Below are 21,101 nucleotides of genomic sequence, written 5' to 3' on the forward strand. Positions count from 1 at the left end.
AGATGTTCCATAGTGCACTTCATATCACTGCTGTCAAAACAAAAACATGTATCTCTCTTTAAAACACAAAGAAAAAATCTTAACATTTGAAGTTTTTGTAACTTTGGACCATTTTGGACTTTTTCAAATTGCCCATTTGTCATGAAATATTCAAATAATGTAAATGGATTTTTTCATTTATTGTTAGTAAAATAAAATGAAGATACAAAGTTTTGATATGATGGAAACAACATGCAAGCTTCTTATCTAGTCTTGAGTTTGGGGGCGGTGTTGGGTCCAGAGAGCACTTAGCAATATGGGTGTAGGCATTCAGCTACATGTCAAGGCAAATTTACTTTCTAAATGAAAGTTGGGGCAAAAGCAGACAATATTACTTTTGAGGTATTGCAGTATAGTATATATTATGTAGGTATCATAGTGTAGTATATATTATAGTATTTTACTGTAACTGTCTTGCCTGAATAACATACTTGAATGGACCTTCTGATCAATTTCTATTGTTCATACGAAAATGCTAAAAAATAGTTTTTGTTAAAATTGTTTTAAAAAAAACAAAAAATACAAAGATGTGCTCCTACACAGCACAGTACATCCTATTTTACTAAAAGGCAGTAAAGGAGAGAGAAAAGAGCAGACAGTCTATAGAATCAATGATTATTGAAAAAGGTGTATGTGTGTGTGTGTGTGTGTGTGTGTGTGTGTGTGTGTGTGTGTGTGTGTGTGTGTGTGTGTGAGATTGTGTATGCTGAGACATGGAAATGTGTTCTATGTTGGGGCTGCCCAAATTTTTAGCAGTAAATATGCAATGTGTCGATGACGTCTTGCCTTCTTTATTTGATTTTTAACTGTTTATTTTTTCTTTTTTTTGTACATTTGAATCTAATAGAATGTCTCATTCAGTGCTATAATGAGGCAATAGACTACAGTATACACATATGACACATTAGACCACTGGCTTTCCTCCCTTCTCTGCTCTCTCTTTGTGGATGAACTTTATGCAAATAAGCTGAATGGTGACCAGGCAGATTGCTGATATGTGGCAGGGTAACCAAGTGCATCACACCCACAAACACAAGGTTAGATTTAATACTGAAGCACACTCTGAGAAGAGATGTAACTGATAAAAATGTTGTTATTATGATTGATTATTTTTAAGTTTCAAAGGCAGTATTGGACTGCTTCAAGCACCTACCTATAGCCCTGCCTAGACTTTTTCCCTTTGCACCTCAGCCAGTGTGTGTTTGAATGACACTGCCTGAATGCACCCGACAGTTTTCAGATAACTGGAATGAAATATAGAGCATTCACTTAAACAGTGTAGGGCTGCTAAAGATTTTTAAAATATAAAAATACAAACTCTTTAAGCACACATGGGTCTTCACTATGCTCAAATTATTAAAAAGTCCAGAATATTTTATCATTATTATTTTAACAGTTGCAGTCCTGATATATATGATGCAGCCCCAGCAGCACCCCCACTTCCCTCGTCCCTGTGTGTGTGTGTGTGTGTGTGTGTGTGTGTGTGTGGATTTACAGAGATCTAATATGTTGAATGAAGGGAGGTGTTTCTGTATTGAGACACTGTATAAGAATGAACAGATACTTCTGCTACACTGAATAGTGTGTTTGTATTATCCAGTGTGTATAAGACTGTGTGCTCATTGTGTTTTGGAACCGTCTGGTGAATGTGTGTGTGTGTGTGTGTGTGTGTGTACGCATTTGTGTTTGTGTGTGAGACACAGAGAGATAGAAAGACAGAGAGAGAGAAAGAGAGAGAGAGGTAGGGAGGAAGGCTCTAGCTGGGTGAGAAATGTGCAGTCGTTGGTTGTTATGGTAACAGGATAGAAGGATGAGGCATGTGGGGCATTCAGGTCTTTTTTTGGCGGCGGCATGAATATTTCAATTGGTCATTTCCCCTCCCAGCGAGTGAGAGAGCACTGGAGAGAGAGAGAGAGAGAGAGAGAGAGAGAGAGAGAGAGAGAAAGTGAAAGGGAAGCAGAGACAGAGACAGAGAAAGAGAGACAGTAAACGAGTAAGGGAGAAAGATATTTTGTATCTTGTGTGTATTAACAAGTTGTGTGTGTATGTGTGTGAATGCATGTGCGTCTGTTTGTGAACTAGGTTTTGTGAGTGTGTATGAATGGGTGAAGCTCTATCACAGCTCTCAGCACCTCATCACATCAAAGCTTCTTCGCTTCATCACTCCGCAGGCTCATATTACATACACATACACACACATTCCATTCTAGTATAAACCTTTATGTGTTTATGCACATTTTATTCGATGTGCATATATATATACATTCACCAGCCACATTATTAGGCACACCTTGCTAGTAAAAGGTTGGACCCCCTTTTGCCTTCAGAACTGCCTTATTTTTTCATGGCAAACTTTCAACAAGGTGTTGGAAACATTACTGCAAGATTTTGGTTGGTTATTTGAGTTCCTGTTGCCTTTCTATCATCTCGAACAAGTCTGCCCATTCTCCTATGACCTCTCACATCAACAAGGCATTTTTGTCCACACAACTGCTGCTCACTGGATATTTCCTCTTTTTCAGACCATTCTCTGTAAAACCTAGAGATGGTTGTGCGTGAAAATCCCAGTAGATCAGCAGTTTCTGAAATACTCAGACCAGCCCGTCTGGCACCAACAACCACGCCATGTTCAAAGTCACTTAAATCACCTTTCTTCCTCATTCTGATGCTCGATCTGCACTTCAGCAAGTTGTCTTGACCACCTCTACGTGCCTAAATGCATTGAGTTATGGCCATGTGATTGACTGATTAGCTATTTGTATTAACAAGCAATTGAACAGGTACCTAATAAAATGGCTGGTGAGTGTGTATATATATATATATATATATATATATATATATATATATATATATATATATAGGGTTTAATATGATGTCAGCCCACCCTTTGCAGCTATAACAGCTTCAACTCTTTTGGGAAGACTTTCCACAAGGGCAAGGGTTAAGAGTGTGTTTATGGGAATTTTTGACCATTCTTCCAGAAGCGCATTTGTGAGGTCAGACTGATGTTGGACGAGAAGGCCTGGTTCACAGTCTCCGCTCTAATTCATCCCAAAAGTGTTCTATTGGGTTGAGGTCAGGACTCTGTGCAGGCCAGTCAAGTTCTTCCACACCAAACTCGCTCATCCATGTCTTTATGGGCCTTGCTTTGTGCACTGGTGTGCAGTCATGTTGGAACAGGAAGGGGCCGTCCCCAAACTGTTCCCACAAAGTTGGGAGCATGAAATTGTCCAAAATGTCTTGGTCTGCTGAAGCATCAAGATGTTCCTTTCACTGTAACTAAGGGAATGAGCCCAACTCCTGAAAAACAACCCCACACCATAACCCCACCTCCACCAAACTTTACACTTGGCACAATGCAGTCAGACAAGTACCGTTCTCCTGGCAACCACACAAACCCACAGTCATCCATCGGATTGCCAGATGGAGAAGCGTTATTCGTCTTTTGGTGGTTATCTACAAATTTTAGTAGCTAGTAGCTGTAGCCACTAGCTAGTAGCTGTAGTGCCTACAAACTATTTCGCTACAGGCTTCAGTCAATCCATGCAAAATGAACCACAGAACACGGTCGTTCACTGGGCTGGTGGCAACTGCTGACAGCTCGAGCAGATGGGCATGCGCTCGCCCCACGCCCCATCACCCCTAACTAGTAGGCTTAACTCAGGGGTCACAACCAAAATGTTGAGCTGTTTTGTCCTTTCAACTAAAACTTAAACCACTTTGGAAACCACAACATCTTCTGTCCATTTTACCTGTAAGTATGTCTCAGTATGTGTTGATTTTCTAGTACCGGCTGAAAATATAAACCTGAACGCAGACGTACTTTACTCTGCTTTAAGCTGTAGCTCAGCTGTAACCACTTTGCTCCCATCTTGAGAAAATTCCCATTCTCCTCGGGTTTCTTGTACAATGTCTCTCAGTGTTTGACTTTTTATGAGGTTGAAGTCGTTTCTCATCCTCCAGCTTCTCGTTCGAATTGTCCTGTTTCACCTTAAATGGTGACTGAGGTGCAAGATTGTCCTGCTGCACCATTTAAGGTGGAATGGGAGAATTCGAACAAGAAGCAGGAGAAAGAAAAGCTGACTTCAGTTTTGTGAATTGCTGCAGATTAAACGTATCAGCAAACCAGAGTGATTTATTAAATGTAAAATAATTCATCCCCAAATTACCGATGTTTGTCTTCTCTCTCTTTGCCGTTTTGTTGTCTGCCTTGCTGTGTGTCTGCACATCAGTCTTCAGTGTTAAAGGGTGAGTTAGCTGTTATGCATTAACCAGTGTTGCCAATTCCTCAGTAAGGAAAGTAGCTATTGGCTGTCCTAAAAGTCGCTAAATGATGCCATCACCTAATTTGCATAATTGAAAAAAAAGTGAGTAAAAAACACCCTAAATATGTTAGAACAACAAATAAGCTCTGAATAAACGAACTTCTTCTGTTGATTCTTTTCTTTTTTGTCTTTGAAATAGCCCATCACTTCTCAAAATAACGTCATGACTTTAATGCTTTGTCTAGACCCACATTACATAAATCATTTTACGTAAATTACTTGAATCAATTTTGTCCTGTGTTGTTAAATGTTAGCATATCAAATTTAATCAAAAGACTGTTGTGTGGGGAGGAACTGCTACTCTATGCTCAATGCTCCTCCTTTATCCGGGCTTGGGACCAGCAAAGTGACCTTGAAAGAGACACTTAGACGGAGTTACTTAGTTTTTATTTTATTTTTTTTTTCAATTGTTTAATATATTTTTAAATGTATATTTACATCCCACTCTGCAAATGGGGGCGTGGTCAGTGGGGTCTGAAAAGTCGCTAAATATAGCGATAAAGTTGCTAAGTTGGCAACACTGGCATTAACTCCAGTGTTTAAGACCATCTATTGTGAAAACTGTGTTAGAACTGTGTGTTATAATGATTTTACAGCAAAGGACGATTATTATGTTATTTTACCTAGAAATCTAGTTCTGCTGTGGAGCCACAACAGCAGTGGCGAGATTATTCAGGTTCTCACCCCAAACAGAAACAGAGTCAATGATGAGGATTTTGAGGCTAAAGTGTTGCTGAAGTATAATAAAGACTCTGAATGTCATGTCTGTACATACATCGATCCGGCATAACATTATGATCACCTCCTTGTAGAAACACTCATTGTCCATTTTATCAGCTCCACTTACTATATAGGTGCACGTTGTAGTTCTACAATTACAGACAGTAGTCCATGTGTTTCTCTGCATACTTAGTTAGGCCCCTTTTATGCTGTTCTTCAGTGGTCGGGACCCCCATGTACCTTCACAGAGCAGGTACTGTTTGGGTGGTGGAACAATCTTAGTACTGCAGTAGCACTGACGTGGATGTGTGTGTGTGTGTGTGTGTGTTGGTATGAGTGGGTCAGACACAGCAGGAAATTCTCTGGTTTGTATTCAGTTATTTTTGTTGATTTTCAGAACAATTGCCACTTTCTAGTGATCTTTTTGTGCATTTGCATCTTTTGAATTGTATGTTTCTTTCTGGCACATGATTAAATGCAGCTATGATTAAATACAGTGTGTGGTTAACACTGTCAGTTGGGCCTGTTTGAAAGTTGCTATAAAAAGTAGTGCAATACTTTTCAAAAATTAGCTAAAAAGTAGCCACTACTCTTTCTGTAAAAGTAGCTAAATTGTAGCTAGCTACAATCTTTGGGAAAGTACCTACAAAGTGGCTAACTACTCGACTTGTTGCAAACGTGGCATTCTATCATGGTACCATGCTGGAATTCACTGAGCTCCTGAGAGAGACCCATTCTTTCACTAATGTTTGTAGAAGCAGTCTGCAGGCCTAGATGCTTGGTTTTATACACCAGTGGCCATGGAAGTGATTGAACTACCTGAATTCAATTATTTGGATGGGCGAGTGAATACTTTTGGAAATATACAAATGCATATACACACACACACACACACACACACACACACACACACACACACACACACACACACACACACACACACACACACAGTAAACAGCAGCATCACTGTCATAATAAAACCTTATATCTCTGCTTTATAGAAAAAAGGAAGAGTCATTCTTAACTTTAGTGCACAGTACTGTAATTCAAAACTTATAATGATTTAAAATTAATTTATTGCAATAAAACCAAAGAACATTCATGCAGTAAGTAGTGATTTAATGTTATTTATTATGTTTAATGAATTAATGAATTTAAACCACTCATCAAGAAATATTTATAGTTATCTTCCAGCTCCAGGTTTGTTTGGTCAGTGCTTCATTAAGTGAAGTTATGAGTGCTGCTGAATCCATGCAATGGATCAGGGAGCTGACAAGTCTGGGACCACACTTTCTTCTTCTGCCTTGTTCACAAGATGACCTTTTTATTGCATTAATGTTTTATTTATTCTAATGTTATATGCAGTTTGTACAAGCAAAAACACGTATTGCTGAGATGATTTTATTTATTTTTTTAGATGGCTGCAACAATGTTTTTATTCTTGTATGTGTGTTTGCGTGAGACAGAAGCAGAATTGTTTCCTGTAGCATGTGTGTGTGTGTGTGTGTGTGTGTGTGTGTGTGTGTGTGTGTGTGTGTGTGTGTGTGTGTGGTCAGAGGCAGCAGGTGAGAAACTGGTGTATATCGGTTTGGAACTTGAAGTCTCACCATCAAATGAACCACACAGACTAGACTCTAACATAGGAAATGAAAGGAAATAGAAAATAAAAAGAAATATGGAGAGGAAGAAAAGAAACCCTTCTCATCTGTCTGTAGTGCAAACACATCCATGCACTGTACATGCCCACACACTGTGCTCTGAACACTTAATCTGAGAGCAATATGCATTCAAAAGTACAAGCTCTCCTAGGGAGTCCATAAATCCATCTCTCACTATAATTGTTTAAAACGGATATTGTTTCAAGTGGATGTGAGATTTAGTGATTGAATAGTGTTAACAAAGAACAAGTGTTTTAATTCTCCAAGAATTCTGCCTTTCTAATAGTTCTCTTTTGTTGAACCTGATTGCAGTGAATCTGAAATAAAGAGAGATTCCACCTCTTACAAATGCAGCACGCTAGCTGTTTTCCGAAGCCGCAATATCCGCAGCAAGGAAAGCATATCATATGTAAAATACGTAGGTGGTGATGTTGGGTCTGTCTATGAATCTGCTTTTGCAGGCATTTGCCTTTTTGTTTCTAAGGTTTCTGTAAATTTCCACCTCGCCATAGGTGACCCTTGTTGCACAGTAACATCTGACCAGAGAGGATGAAGCCTAACATGTGCTTCCAGTGGGAAACAAGTAAATGAATCTTTTCAAGCTGCTTCACACATGTTGTAAGGTAGTTACGCACATTTGGCAGAGAATCTGTTTACATAACATGGTTACTACTACTCTGTATGAACCAGGAAAGAGAAACTTTTCCATCTTTCTTGACCAGTGATAGCAGTAGTTTTCATCTTGTTCGCACTGCTTAGAAATAGACTTGGGCTTATCGTGGTTTAGTGTAAGCCTCAGATACTCTGCCCACGTGAGTATGCAGATTGTCTGATATTTATTTCACGCTAAGCTGGCAGCAAGTACCAGAATTTTGTTGGTTCCACTCTTAACGGATAAACACACATCTTTATATATGCACTTCTGTGCAGTGGGTTTTATCTGTCTGATGTCTTTTTCAAACATGTTTCTTCACTGTGTGTAAGCCTTTTGGGTGTATATAGCCTTTCACAGTTATAGATAGCCTTTTGAAAAGATAGGTAGGTAGATAGATTTAGCTCTTGATCAACATTTCAGTTGTTTCCTGTGAATGTGTTTCTGTATTTTGCCCCATTTTGAGAAGTGCCCATCTCTGCAAGTCACACAAAAACAGCTGTGGTTGGTTATTTTGCATATTAGTGAAGTGGCCCTTTCCTGTTAAAATAGGAGGTTCTTGGCCATGTTAAGCTGTAAAATGCACCCAACCCTTTGATGATATGAGTCCAGTCTGAGAGACCACTCTTGGGTAAACAGATACTTGATATACAATATACAAAATATATTTAAATATAAACATGCCAAAAGGAATTTATGGAGTGATGCCATAAAAATATATCAGACTCCAGTCCTTGTGGGCCAGAGCACTGTAGACTTCAGTGTTGTGCCTCATTAAACACACCCAATTCAACTCAGAACTAGAATTCTTGAATTGATTTCAGAGCATAACATAGGGAAAATGCTTTTCTCCATGGATCTCTAGCCTAGAAGGAACCCAGTTTGACATGGCTGTCATGTAACTAGCAAGGACCTTAAAGCTACACATGTAAGTTTTGGGGATTTGGAGACATCTCTTGGGAAAATGTATAATTGCATGCAACATGCAGAAGAACAGAGGAATGTGAGTAATGCTTCAGAGCCCTTCCCCGATTGGATGAATCTGATGATGTTGAAAGTCTGTTGAAAGATCATTCAAAAGAAAACTTGGGTTGAAAACCGAGTCTTTCAAAGGTGTAAGTGAATTAACTACTGTTGCCATCATATTTCCTTCACTAAAATATTGATTTTGGATTTAATGTGTAAAAATGTATGATGTGGTCAGAAAAACTGTTGCAAAATCCGATGTGACCTGATTTTTAAATTTGTATTTTAGGCTTAGGGAAAGCAGTGAAGTTATTATCTTTAGTAATTTGCTTAAAAAATGCTGCAATATTCCTTTGAATAAGCACCCAGTGAAATGTACTTTAAGGAACCCAATTTACTTCTTCTATGGCATTACTCCAAAGATCCCTTTTGGCACTTTTATGTAGAGTGTACTCTGGTCTGGCACATATTCTGTCTTAGCTGGTTGACTTATGTTCTAAATGAAATACCCAGCATTTAGCAATTATGATAGGCCGCTATTGCTAAGTGAAAATAAGCTGTCAGGCAAATAAGTATGGTATTATTATACCAAGCAACTTTTGCAGTGATATGTTCATTAGACTATTTCTGGAAGGTGACTTATATTCCCTCTGTGTGTGCTTTTCCAGTCCTTTCTTGACATATCTAAGCTTTGTGCTAAGAGGTAGTGTTTTTTAATGTCACAGCATTATGCTGCTAGATAAAAATGTGACTTAAAGGGCAAATTGAGATGTAGCAGCACACTGTCTAATGATCTATCAATAATCCGTTTTCAAAGACATTTTTCATATCATACTATCTGTAAAAAAGAGACCAGTCTCTATGTCTAAAAAGCCTTTTAAAGGCCAGGAGCTCTTCTTCACACCTTCTGAGGTTTTGGTAAAGCTGTAGATGTCTCACATAAGCAGCAGCATCTTGATGAATGTGAATTTGAAGCATTAGCCATCTGCAGTTTGTGTACTACTCTCCTAGCTTCTTGCTGTCCTTGAACACCCGAACAAGCAGCCCTCTTTTGTCAGGATGCAACTTATCGACTGCAGCTCTGCCTTCAATATAGTTGTCCCCACGAAAGCTGGTGTCTAAACTCAGGAAGCTGTACAACTCCTTCTGCACACACGTCCTGGTCTGACCTGCACTGGAGATGTTGAGATTTCAGCTTCAGCTGAGTTTGAAACTTTGTGGAGAAAGATAAAGAATTAATGAAAGTGCACATGTGCTGCACATTGCATGCACGCATGCACTCCCTCCTGACACAGCCTGTGTGTACACATGCAACTGTGTGTGTGTGTGTGTGTGTGTACTGATTTCTTTGTGAGTGAATATGAGTGATGTCCATTGAGATATAAATAGTGTAACTACACTATTGTACTAGGCCTTTCACGTCATTAGTCTGTAAATGCATATAAATGACCCTTTCATTCCTGATTCTATTCACACTTCAGATTTTACAATATATAGTAAGCAACATATAGTAAAATTCCTACTTTTCATTTTCTCATAAATGTATGGTTGCAAATTTTTGTCGATATGGATCTGTTCACATCAGCCGTACACATAAGAATAAGAATTTGCGCACTCACAAGGAGATATCCACAGCAGTGCTGCCCATGCTTTAATCTCTGCTTTGTTGGATGTCTGTAAATGAGTTTAACCTTATTGATTCAGCCAACGTCAATAAACAACTTAAAGTTGCAATATGGAAGTTTTCAGTGTTTGAGGAGCTCCCTGTTAGAAACTTGTAACTGCATGGAATGTGCGGAGGAACGTTTTTGTAATGTTGGTTTTACTTGGACCCCTTCCCTGAGTGGACCAATCTGATGATTGTGAGCATGTTGAAAGAGTATTCAAAGAGAACTCAGTCAAAACTTGAAGGATATAAATTAATTATCTAATATTGTCATCATGCCTTCATCAGTATAATATTGAATTTATGGTGAAATCAACCCACTGCCTCTGACTAAATAATGGTTTCAGGGCTTACACCATGACTCACATGGACACCATATTTTTGCTTTTTTTCTCTTGACTCAGTATTGCACTTTTAATATGAACAAAAAAAATTCACCTGGTGCTGCTTTAAACAAACATTTCATAATAGTTTCTGTATGAATACAATATGTCCTGTACCCAGCAGGACATAACCTGATCAGAACACGTACTGTATTATGATGATGTAATTTAAATGAACGTTGCAGGTCAGTGTTTAGTTTTCCTATGTTACATTTAGTGCTGGTTAAAGATTAAAGAGTCATAATATTAATATTGCTACATGCAAGCCTTCCGCCCGATGACTGCTGGGATAGACTCCAGCATCAACCCCTCCCAAAGCGACCCTGAGGGAGAAGTGGCTTAGAAAATGGATGGATTGACATGCATGGATGGACATGCTTCTTATTTACCAACTTCTTGTTTGATTTTTCCTTAGAGTATTTGAGTAATTGATATTCACAAACAAAAATAGTGGATCAGAAAGATACCATTTACAAAAACCTCTAATGGACAGCTGCACACATGCATTTGTTGACAGGATACAGAATCCAAACTTTTTGGCTTGTGATTCATTTATTGCTTTGTATACTCACCTGATACTGTCTGCCTGAGAATCTCTTGCATCCTTTTATTTCTTCTAGCTTGTGCCGATGAGTAAAATCCAGTCTGAGATTTACTCTTGTCCAGTCTCTTGATCGGTCACTCTCTCTTTTTCTCTTCCTCATGCTAAACATGGCACTATAGCAGGGATTCTGGGCTGCAGTGGCAATAACAGAGATGCTATTATCCTTGTTATCAGTCAGTGTACCCATCATGATTTTGAAGATGTTACTTTAAGGTAAAACTGTCACATAATGTTGCTTTAAATGGTGCATAGCAGTCAAATCACTTTGTGGTGTGTGAGCCTTCTTCATAGATATGACCCTTGAAGGCTTCTTCAGTGGTTTATGTAGCAGGGTTCAAGTAAAAATTGCAAACCAGGACTAATACCTTGACATTGATGCTGATTCCTAAATGATGCTTTTCTGATAGCATCCTTCCTGTGTGTGGCTGAAACCAGAAATGAGTGTGAGTTGCAGGTGTATGTACTGACTGCAGTGACTTCCACACAAATCAAGGACTGACTTTAATAAAATACTCATTCAATACAATTTTGACAGCCATTAAGCCATCTATGTTTTGAAACAAGCATACATATTGTCTCACTGATGCTAATAAGACTGATTACTTATGCATTAAAGTTTTGCATTAAATGACAAGGAATTTTTTGACACTTGGTAGCATTGAATGAATTTGGCTGATACCATAAAGGTGGTGAATTTCTCTGCCCTTGTTACAATACACTCATTTTTCAGAGCTTTAATAATGTGGAGGAAGCAGTGCTTTCTTTTATTTATTGGCAGAAGCTTATTACAAATGGTACCTCACCTTGCATTGCTGTTGCCAGTCAGAAATGCCAGCTGTCTCACATAGTCAATTATCTGTATCTCCAATGAAACTCCATTTGCTAGGACTGAATTTAGCAAGAAAGCATTTTACTTCAAAGCATCTGGATGGAGTCTCAGTTATCTGTACTTAAATCTACTGAATCAGTTTAAGGCCTTAATGGGAAACCACTTGGCATGTGAGCATGCTTGTTTTTCTTTTCTTTTGTAATAAATGTTTTTACAATTATGGTTTTCTTTGTTGACAGCATGTTTTGTGTTTTATGCTAATGTCATGTTCTTTGGAACCCTGTTGTGAAATGAGCTTTTGGTTTCAATTGGATTTCCTCTTATAAATAGCTATTAAAATAAAGTAAAAGAAAAGAATCGAGTAGTGCAGGAGAAGTGTGGATTCCAGAGCTGCTCTCACTTCACCTGCCCAGTTTACTTATGTGTTTTCTCTCCACCTCTCCCCCTTCAGAATCAGACGTCATCTACAGGAACCGCAATGGCCATGTCATCAGGTTCAACATTCTCACTAATGAAACGGAGATTATCCTGAAGAACAGCACATTTGTAAGTGATATTGTTTTCCCCTAAACTTTATGATCAGCACGAGCACCGTTAGCAGCCTTATATTTGCAATGACTTTAGGTCAGGGACACAAAAGAACGCTTCTCCTCACGCTGTAAAACTGTATAAATTCAAGCATGGGCAAATTTAGAAACCAGCATGTTCCTAGAAAAGGCATTTATTGCTCATGGATCATCAGAATAGCACTGAATCTTTTCATTTGGTCTTTTTCCACAGGTTGCTTTTAAAGCAACTAAGTACTCCATAAGCCCGGACATGAAGTATGTGCTTTTTGCATATGATGTTAAACAGGTATGTATGTATGCACTATTTTGTGGTGGGATTGTTCAAATCAAAAACAATGAAGTACAGTTTGACTCTTTGAAGTATAATGTAATTTCTGTTGCTTTGCTATACTATTTAAATGTATAATTACATTATTTGTCATGCAATGAATCACAGTTACATTCTTCACTGACAGGTGTGACTTTTCTTTATTGAAAAATTTGATTTCTAACATTTTCCTTTTGTTTTGAAAATGAAAACACATGGCAATGATGTGTAGGACTGATTTCTATAACATACACCCATGTACACAATAATACCTTTTAATGAAATTATTATAATTATAATGAGATGTTGAGCTATGAGATTAATAGTAAATGTATGGGACAATATATGTGAATTTCAAAGGTTAACCAGCTGTTAAATTTTTTTTTATTTATTTAATATTTGCATGTGTTTTCTAACATATATCTATTCTTGGCATGGTTGTTCGTATGTTTTTGTCTATTTCAGTGCTGTTTAACAGTCATCCTCACAACATTGTACACATCGTACAACCCCATTTCCAAAAAGTGTGAAAAATGTAAATAAAAACAAAATGCAACGATGTGCAAATCGTTTAAAGGCTGTATTTAATTGAAAATACTTCAAAGACCACATATCACATGTTTAAAGTAAGAAATTTTGTTTTTTGAAAAATATATGCCCAATTTAAATTTGATGCCAGGAATATATTGCAAAAAAGTTGGGATGGGGACAGGTTTACCACTGTACTTCATCATCTCTTCTTTTAATAACACTCTGAAAGCGTTTGGGAACTGAGGAGACATGGCATGACATAGGTTTTAGCTGCTCAACAGTTCGGGGTCTCCTTTGTCATATATATCATTTTATAATGTGGCAAATATTTTCAGCGGTGACAGGTCAGGACTGTAGGCAGGTCATACAATTTCTTAGTTTCAACATTTCATATGTTGCATTTGTGCTATTTTGAATTAAATATAGGGTTTAAGTGATTTGCACATCATTGAATTTTGTTGTTATTAACATTTTGCACACTGTCCCATTTTGGAATTAGGGTTGTAAAATAGAGGGGAGTGTAGAGAGAGAGAGAGAGAGAGAGAGAGAGCAAGAGAGAGCGAGAGAGCGAGAGAGCAAGAGAGAGAGAGAGTACAAGTTAAACTTTGTGGATTACAAGCTTTAATCTTGTTACTGTAGAGATTAAGCTGATAAACACCTTTATCTATTCGGAGAAACTAGTCAGCTCTCAACCCATTAATTATTCTCTAATGCTCTTAAAAGTGTGTGTGTGTGTGTGTGTGTGCGCGTGTGTGGGAGAACACACACTTGTAAATCCTTTCCCTGATTTCAAGACTTATGTTTGAAATTAGGCTCTAAAGAAAAGTAAGATTACACACTAAGGGGTGTAACAGTCCACTTAGCTCATGATTCGATTCAGTCCTTGAAATTTAATTCACAATTCGATATTCTAACAATATTTTGAATTTTAATAAAATAATTTACTAACACGACTGGATCTGAAGGAGTGGTGTGTAATATTGAACATGCTTGTGTTTGAGTTGCAAAGCATGTTGACAAGGTGGCCGACAATACCCTGTTCACAGTATAATTAAAAACACAATGCAAACTCATAAATGTGCTGCAAACACAGGGAACACTTTTTTTTTCAAAATGACTACACCTCAACTGCATTCACAAATGTGCTGCAAACACAAAAAACACTTTCATCAACATGACTACATCAGAGCTAAATCTTACAAACGCACTGCAAATACAGAAAACACAGGCACCTTCAGAGACACTGCTAAGCCAGTCACAACACAATGTAAATACTTCTGAAAAACTCAAAGAGGATGGGATATCTGTGACAGAAAATCACTGACAGTAGTAGAGAAGACCACAGACCATAGGCATGGCATGTCTAGCCCCTTTTTAGGGGTGATCTAAATTGAGTATCAGCACCCATAAACATGAGAGCAAAAAGTCATTTTTTGTTGTTTTTAAAAAAATGTAGAAGTTTGCCTCTGATGAGCAGATGTTATGATCCACTTTCTCTCTTCTACTCTTTCCCTGTCTTGCTCTCCTCAGTGCCGTGTAGTAGCTGTGCCAAGGGCGCGCACATTAGAGTCAGTTACTGTGTTACTGTGTGGTGTGGTGGCTCCAGTAAATAGCACAGACAAGGATTTCTTATCACTCAACACCAACACATTACAGTCATGAGCAGCAGTTGTTCTCAACATCACTCGATGTTGTTCTTTTGAGCAAGATAATGTTGCAGGTTGTCAATCAACAACCATCCACTGTTTGAATTTGAGTAAGAGAAACTAGCTGCTGTGCCTTTGGTAGGCCTATGTGTTGATATTAAAGCCAAAGTGCTAGACTTCTGCTGTCTGTATACGTTTAGGCTAATTAATGTTAGTAGAATGATAGATATAATGATGTTGGGTGTGTGAGTGGGGTTGGGGTGGGGGGCTTGTCTTACCCCTGAAGCTCTGATCTTGGAATCGCCCTTGCCACAGACACTCACACCCTGAGTTCATGGTTAACCTGGCTGGCTAGTTTGCTGTCTGACATCTTATAGCTGTACTGTGGTAGTTATCTGGTGTTGCTAGTTAAACTTCTACATTTACCTGTAACGGTGGGGTGCAAGGAGACAGATGTATACGCTGAGATAAGAGAGTTTTATTTCGGGCAAATCCAGGGTCATGGTCAAGACAGTCCAGGTTCAGGTATCTAATATGGCAGACAGGAGGGACATACATACATACATACATTTTTTTAAGCTGCTTCTCCCTCAGGGTCACAGGGGGGTGCTACAGCCTATCCCAGCGGTCATTGGGCAGAAGGGACAGATATAATGAAAAAGAAACACAGGATAAACAGAGTACAAAGGCCGGAGAAACAAACACCAAACAAGACAATTCAGACCATATATCAAACATACAAACAATCAAACATCAAACATGAATCCTATCAAACAAAAGACCAACAAGAAACTCAGGAAAACACAGGGCTTAAATACATGAGGGTAAACGAGGGACAGGTGGAAACACAGGTGGAGACAATCGGGGGTGGAGTCACGACACAAGAGCGCGGGACTGAAAACCAAAACAAAGCACATGGACAGGACTGGGAAGTAAACACAACATGAGCACATGCGCAGGACTGGGAGGGGCCAATCATGACATTACCCTCTACAGCTTCCCATTATGGTATAGTGACAGTAGTAATCTGCTCAAATAAAAGTTAAGTTACTTTTATGCTGCATAGAATTTAAGTCTGAATAACTCCTCCAGAAACATATCCGTTGGGTTGTGACTGGCTTATCAGCATTTCTGAAGTTGCATATATTTTCTGTATTTGCACATATTGTCAGTGTTTGTGAAATCTAGCCCCTTGTCATCATTTTGATGAAAGTGCTTTCTGAGTTTGAGGAGTGTCTACAAATTTGCAGTGCATTTGTAAAATGCAGGTCCCACATTTTAATGAAAGTGTCTTATGAGTTTGCAGCTCGTTTTTTTATTTGCAGTTTGTTGGGTCTTCTCATCCTTATTTTTCCATGCGTATTTAGTGGTTACATAGACTAGTTGACTAGTTAATTGATAAATCCAGTACTCAGCGCTGTTGGTAGCAGTCCAGTAGTTGGGGACAGTAGTTCAGTAGTTGGAGACAATAGTTCAGTAGTTGGAGTCAGTGCCTGAAATATGGTGGTGGTAAAAATTACAATGAACAGCACCATGAAAAGAACCAAAATAGTTTTTTTGTGCTAAACACAAAGCCCAAAGTACTTAATAAGTCATGAAATGCTACATGAAATGAAACCAATTCCACTGCATACGATTGGACTAAAATACAGGCTCCTAAGCCAGACTAGGAAGATTTTGATCTGTGATAGGAAAGGGCCATTTGATTGACATGCCAAACATCCAGTCACATCCACACTGTTTAGTGTGACATGCCAGTTGGCAGACACACAAGGAAATCTTTTTCACTTGCTAGCTGCAGCTTCAAATACAATTCAGGGATGGCGTTTTAAAATGAGATATCATAAATGTTTCCTGGTTCGGTGACTACCATCCTCTCAGCAGCTTATTGAGTAGATGAAACTGCTTGCTACTGCCACTGGGCTTCATGAACAGTCATTTCTTTCCTATTGGGCAGTGCACAAACTAAAGCCAGTTTAAATTCTTCATGAGAGCTGCAGTTTACAGTCTGTGTGTGAGTACCTAATGCTGAAACTTACTGAAGTACAGCTAAAACCGGTTTTGCATTGCACATCTCAATTCAAACTGCACCATTTGTCTCTAGAACAGCCCTTATTAGCACGCTACTAACAAAATGCTTTTCAGAGGCGTCCAGAACACTCACATTTTTTAATGTGTACTTTCTTGAATGACTACTTGACCAGTAAAAAACAATGTGTCACACATCCTTCTGACCCTGCTCTCATGAAAGTCTCAATCTCCCAGAACTCCCTGGGAGATCACATCACATGTCTACCCACCAACACCAAGCAATCTCCATTCTCCTGCCCCTAAATATTGATAAGCAACACAAGACCTTTGTCTGATTATGATGTCTTGTTTAGTTAGTATATAAGCCTGGGCTTGTAGTCTAGGTCTTTGTGAGGTAATGCGTCTTTTATAGAGCTACTGAGCGATTTTCATGTATTGTTGCTTTTCCTGTGTGCCGTTTACATTGCCTGTTTTTCTGGACTCTGCCCTTTTCTTTTCCATTTGGGACCTTTTGTTTGAATCTCTTTTGTTATGTACAGTTAGATTTATCTGGTTTTGACCTTGGCTTGTTCTTCATGTATGCTTCTCTTGAACCCCAGTAAAGATTGTTTTAACTGCACGCATCTGACCTGTCTGGCTGTGTTACACAATTGTTGGGCAAGATCTAATGATCCTGAACATACTATGTAAACCTTTGTTGTTCAAGCAATGCAACTACATTAGAAGGCATAGTTAATAGAACACAGTTGAAACCGTCCACCTCCATGATGCACATCAAGCAAAACTGCTTACTACCATACTATACATACTACTCTCCTAAATGCACAGCTATCTGTGTTGTACTGTTTTCACGTATGATTTAGTATAGTAGTCAGTGGTTTTAACACAGCCATTGTCACATTTTTGTATCACAGTGTATTGTGACACAGTGTATAATTACAATCTTATTAGACACTCAGTGATGTGGGATTTTAGATTGCATCTTGTTACTCTCACAGTTGATGATAGTTATTGCTTGAATCAGGAACTGGTAGGGAAAAAGCCTGGACTTACTGCCATTTTGTGTGTGGGCAGGGGCCACTGGAAAAGACAGTTACATCACTCTGAGTGTTTTAATTTCAGCAGGCTTCTGAATGAGCCATAATGTTTATTCACTCTGCTTGGTATAGTAACTGTATGAATAAGTAAACACATATTCCACCCATCTTTACCACAGAGCATCCACAGTCCTGTATCACACCTACTTTCAGAGGCAGCATATTTTATTTACTTAAGCAGAATAATTAGTCAAAGCCAAACTCACTGCCATTACTCACTCTCACTGTTTCTACCAGTGAGAGATTCAGTCATCACTCTGCCTCTTACTTCCACTTCTCCCTTCCTTTTTCTCCCTCCATCCATCTCTCTCTGTCACACTGTCTCTCTCTCTCTCTCTCTCTCTCTCTCTCTCTCCATTCCTCTATTCCTTATCTGCTCTGCATATTTCAGAGCACAATTCATGCAGCACGAGTGAAAAAAACTGTTTTGTTTTATAATAGCACTCTACCACCCACACAATACTGTCTGGTCTTCTCTCTCTCTCTCTCTCTCTCTCTCTCTCTCTCTCTCTCTCTCTCTCTCTCTCTCTCTCGGTCTGTCTCTCTCTCTCTCTCTCTCTGTCTGTCTCTCTCTCTCTCTCTCTCTCTCTCTCTCTCTCTCTCTCTCTCGGTCTGTCTCTCTCTCTCTCTCTCTCTCTCTCTCTCTCTCTCTCTCGGTCTGTCTCTCTCTCTCTCTCTCTCTCTCTCTCTCTCTCTCTCTCTCTCTCTCTCTGTGTGTGTGTGTCTGTCTCTTGTTCTGTCTAACTCTCTCCCTTACTGTCTGCTCTCGATTCTGCTCTTTTTGTCTGTCTGCCTGTTTGTCTCTCTCTCAGTTTCTTATTACTGCAGCTGTCTGACTGGCAGCCTATTGGACTTACATGTCTGACTCTCTCTGCATATTCCTCTCTGTCTCTCACTTTGTCTCTCTGTCTACATATCTCTCTTTCTGTCTCTTTCTCTCTCAGTAGCAGTGCTAGCTGTTTCAGTAGATCAGTGTAGTGTAGTACCGTCTCTCTTGGTAGCTTTCTTGGAGATGAATGTAGCCCTGCTCCCCGCTATGATTTGACCTCATGAAGGAGCTCGCCGGTTCTCTGATCTGGGCTCATTCAGGAGCCTGTAACCAATCTGCTTTCTGATCTGAGCTCGTCCAGCAGCCGGCAGCCTGCTCTGTCGCTGCTCTGTCTTTCAGTGAGAGAGGCAGTCTCTGCTGTAGTCTTGCATAATGGATCATGGATTTTTGTATCACTTATGTCTGAGTGAACATGTATGTGTGTTCGTGAGTGTTTGTGTTTTTGTGTGTGTGTGTGTGTGTGTGTGTGTGTGTGTGTGTGTGTGTGTGTGTGTGTGTATGAGACTGATCAAGCTATCTGCTGCTGGCGGTTTGCAGCCTATAATTCATCTTTACCAAGATGCTGTGAAGACAGTTGATGCCATTCAAGCTGTTCCCTTTGATCCTTTACCACAGCGCTTCCCAAATCTACACTACTGCTGCGCTGCACGGTTTAGTGTTTTTCTCTGCAGCAGCACATCTGAATCAATTCAGCAACTAATTATGTATCAAAACAAGCATCCTAATACCAGAATCAGGTGTGTTGGAGCAGGGAATACACATCTTGCTGCATGGGGGATATTAAAAATCAGAGCACTCATATACTGCAAACAAAAAGATGCAAAAGAGCTCAAAATAGTTCATATTCATATTTGACTGCAAAGGATCTGTGCACCTACATGACAGTAAGAGACACATTTACTTACATAATTGCATTTACATTCAATTGACAATACGTGTCATGTTTTTTTCTGACTTGTCATGTTTTTACTGACTTCTAAATTCCCCTTCTACTTGATATAAAATAATCCATCTGTCTATCTATTTACACTAGCATTCAAAAGTTTGGAAATACTTGTAATATTTATCATTGCTGTGATTTTATTCAATAATTCCTTTTACAGTGAAGATGCAGACGTTTTAATGTAGACATTTCAAGACATTTCAAGATGTTTCATTAAATACTTTTTCAGGGAACACTAAGACGTTATTAACTGATAAATAATACACTGCTATAATGATCAAATCATGGGACAGATAATTTATCCAAAGTTTACTATTTGTAATACGTTTTTGATAAATTATCTGACTTAAGAGTTGATCATTATATTTCAAATATATTGTGGATGTTTATTTAATTACAATTTAGTTCCCCAGTGTTTTGCAGATTTCTTTATCAAAATATATGAAGTTTTAAAGTAGTACCATCGTAAGAGAATAATTTTATCCAGGTATGGACAAAATGTTTTTCATTTTATTTTATTGAAAACTGTGATTCCAAGATTTTGAACACTATTGTATATCGATAATTCAAAGTCAAAGTTTGGTCCCAAAGAAAAAAAGCTATTAAAACTTATTCAGGCCTATTTACACTGATTATTTACTAGGTGTTAACTGAGTTAGTACTTAGCTAGAAATACAATAATAATAGAATAAAAATCATTTATTTACTCTCTATCGAGAGGTGGCTGTCCCAAATCCTGTCCCTAAACAGCCCTGTTGTTTTTAAAAGTATCTTTTTGATTTCTGAAGTGATGTTGAAAGATTTAAATTTATTATGAATTTATTTTTTTTTAATGAACAACAAATTTATGAGAAAAGCTGTTCAATATTTTCATGAAACTTTCATGAAATTTTAGTCTGTGGGCAGACCCTTACTTTAGCCACACCCCTGCATTTTAGAGCAGGAAGTGAATCTGCATCCCTGTCCCTCATGGTCACATTGTGAGCAATTAGATCCCATTGTTTTGAGCTAAATGTGTCTCAAAGTCTGAAAATGAGTGTGTACTCTGAATAATTGTCACTATCGAAACACTTTTATCTATGTCCTGCTTTTCAAAGCTATGTTTGCTAGTCATGTTTCAGAGGCATTATTATTATGTTGGTAATGACAAAATTTAACATTTAATCATTTATTTAATTAAATAAACAAAGTATGGTCAGTTAAAAGTCCAAAATGAACCAGTTTGGTACAGTGATCCCAAATGTATATCACTTTTCCTAACCATTTTGTTTGCTTCTTTACAATACACTAGGCTCTATGTATTGGA

At 38.5% G+C, this 21,101-nt stretch overlaps 1 protein-coding gene across 2 annotated transcripts in view; it reads left to right on the forward strand.

The window, feature by feature from the left end:
* Positions 1-21,101, forward strand: part of LOC108424244 (inactive dipeptidyl peptidase 10-like) — a 126,817-nt gene that overhangs the window by 73,856 nt on the left and 31,860 nt on the right. For both annotated transcript variants that reach the window (XM_037539285.1, XM_037539286.1), the window contains exons 4-5: positions 12,294-12,388; positions 12,623-12,697. In XM_037539285.1, coding sequence (XP_037395182.1) covers positions 12,294-12,388; positions 12,623-12,697 — 170 coding nt within the window. The remainder of the gene's footprint in view (positions 1-12,293; positions 12,389-12,622; positions 12,698-21,101) is intronic.

The sequence above is a fragment of the Pygocentrus nattereri genome, chromosome 6, assembly GCF_015220715.1.
Source record: "Pygocentrus nattereri isolate fPygNat1 chromosome 6, fPygNat1.pri, whole genome shotgun sequence".
In the NCBI taxonomy this organism is placed as follows: Eukaryota; Metazoa; Chordata; class Actinopteri; order Characiformes; family Serrasalmidae; genus Pygocentrus; species Pygocentrus nattereri.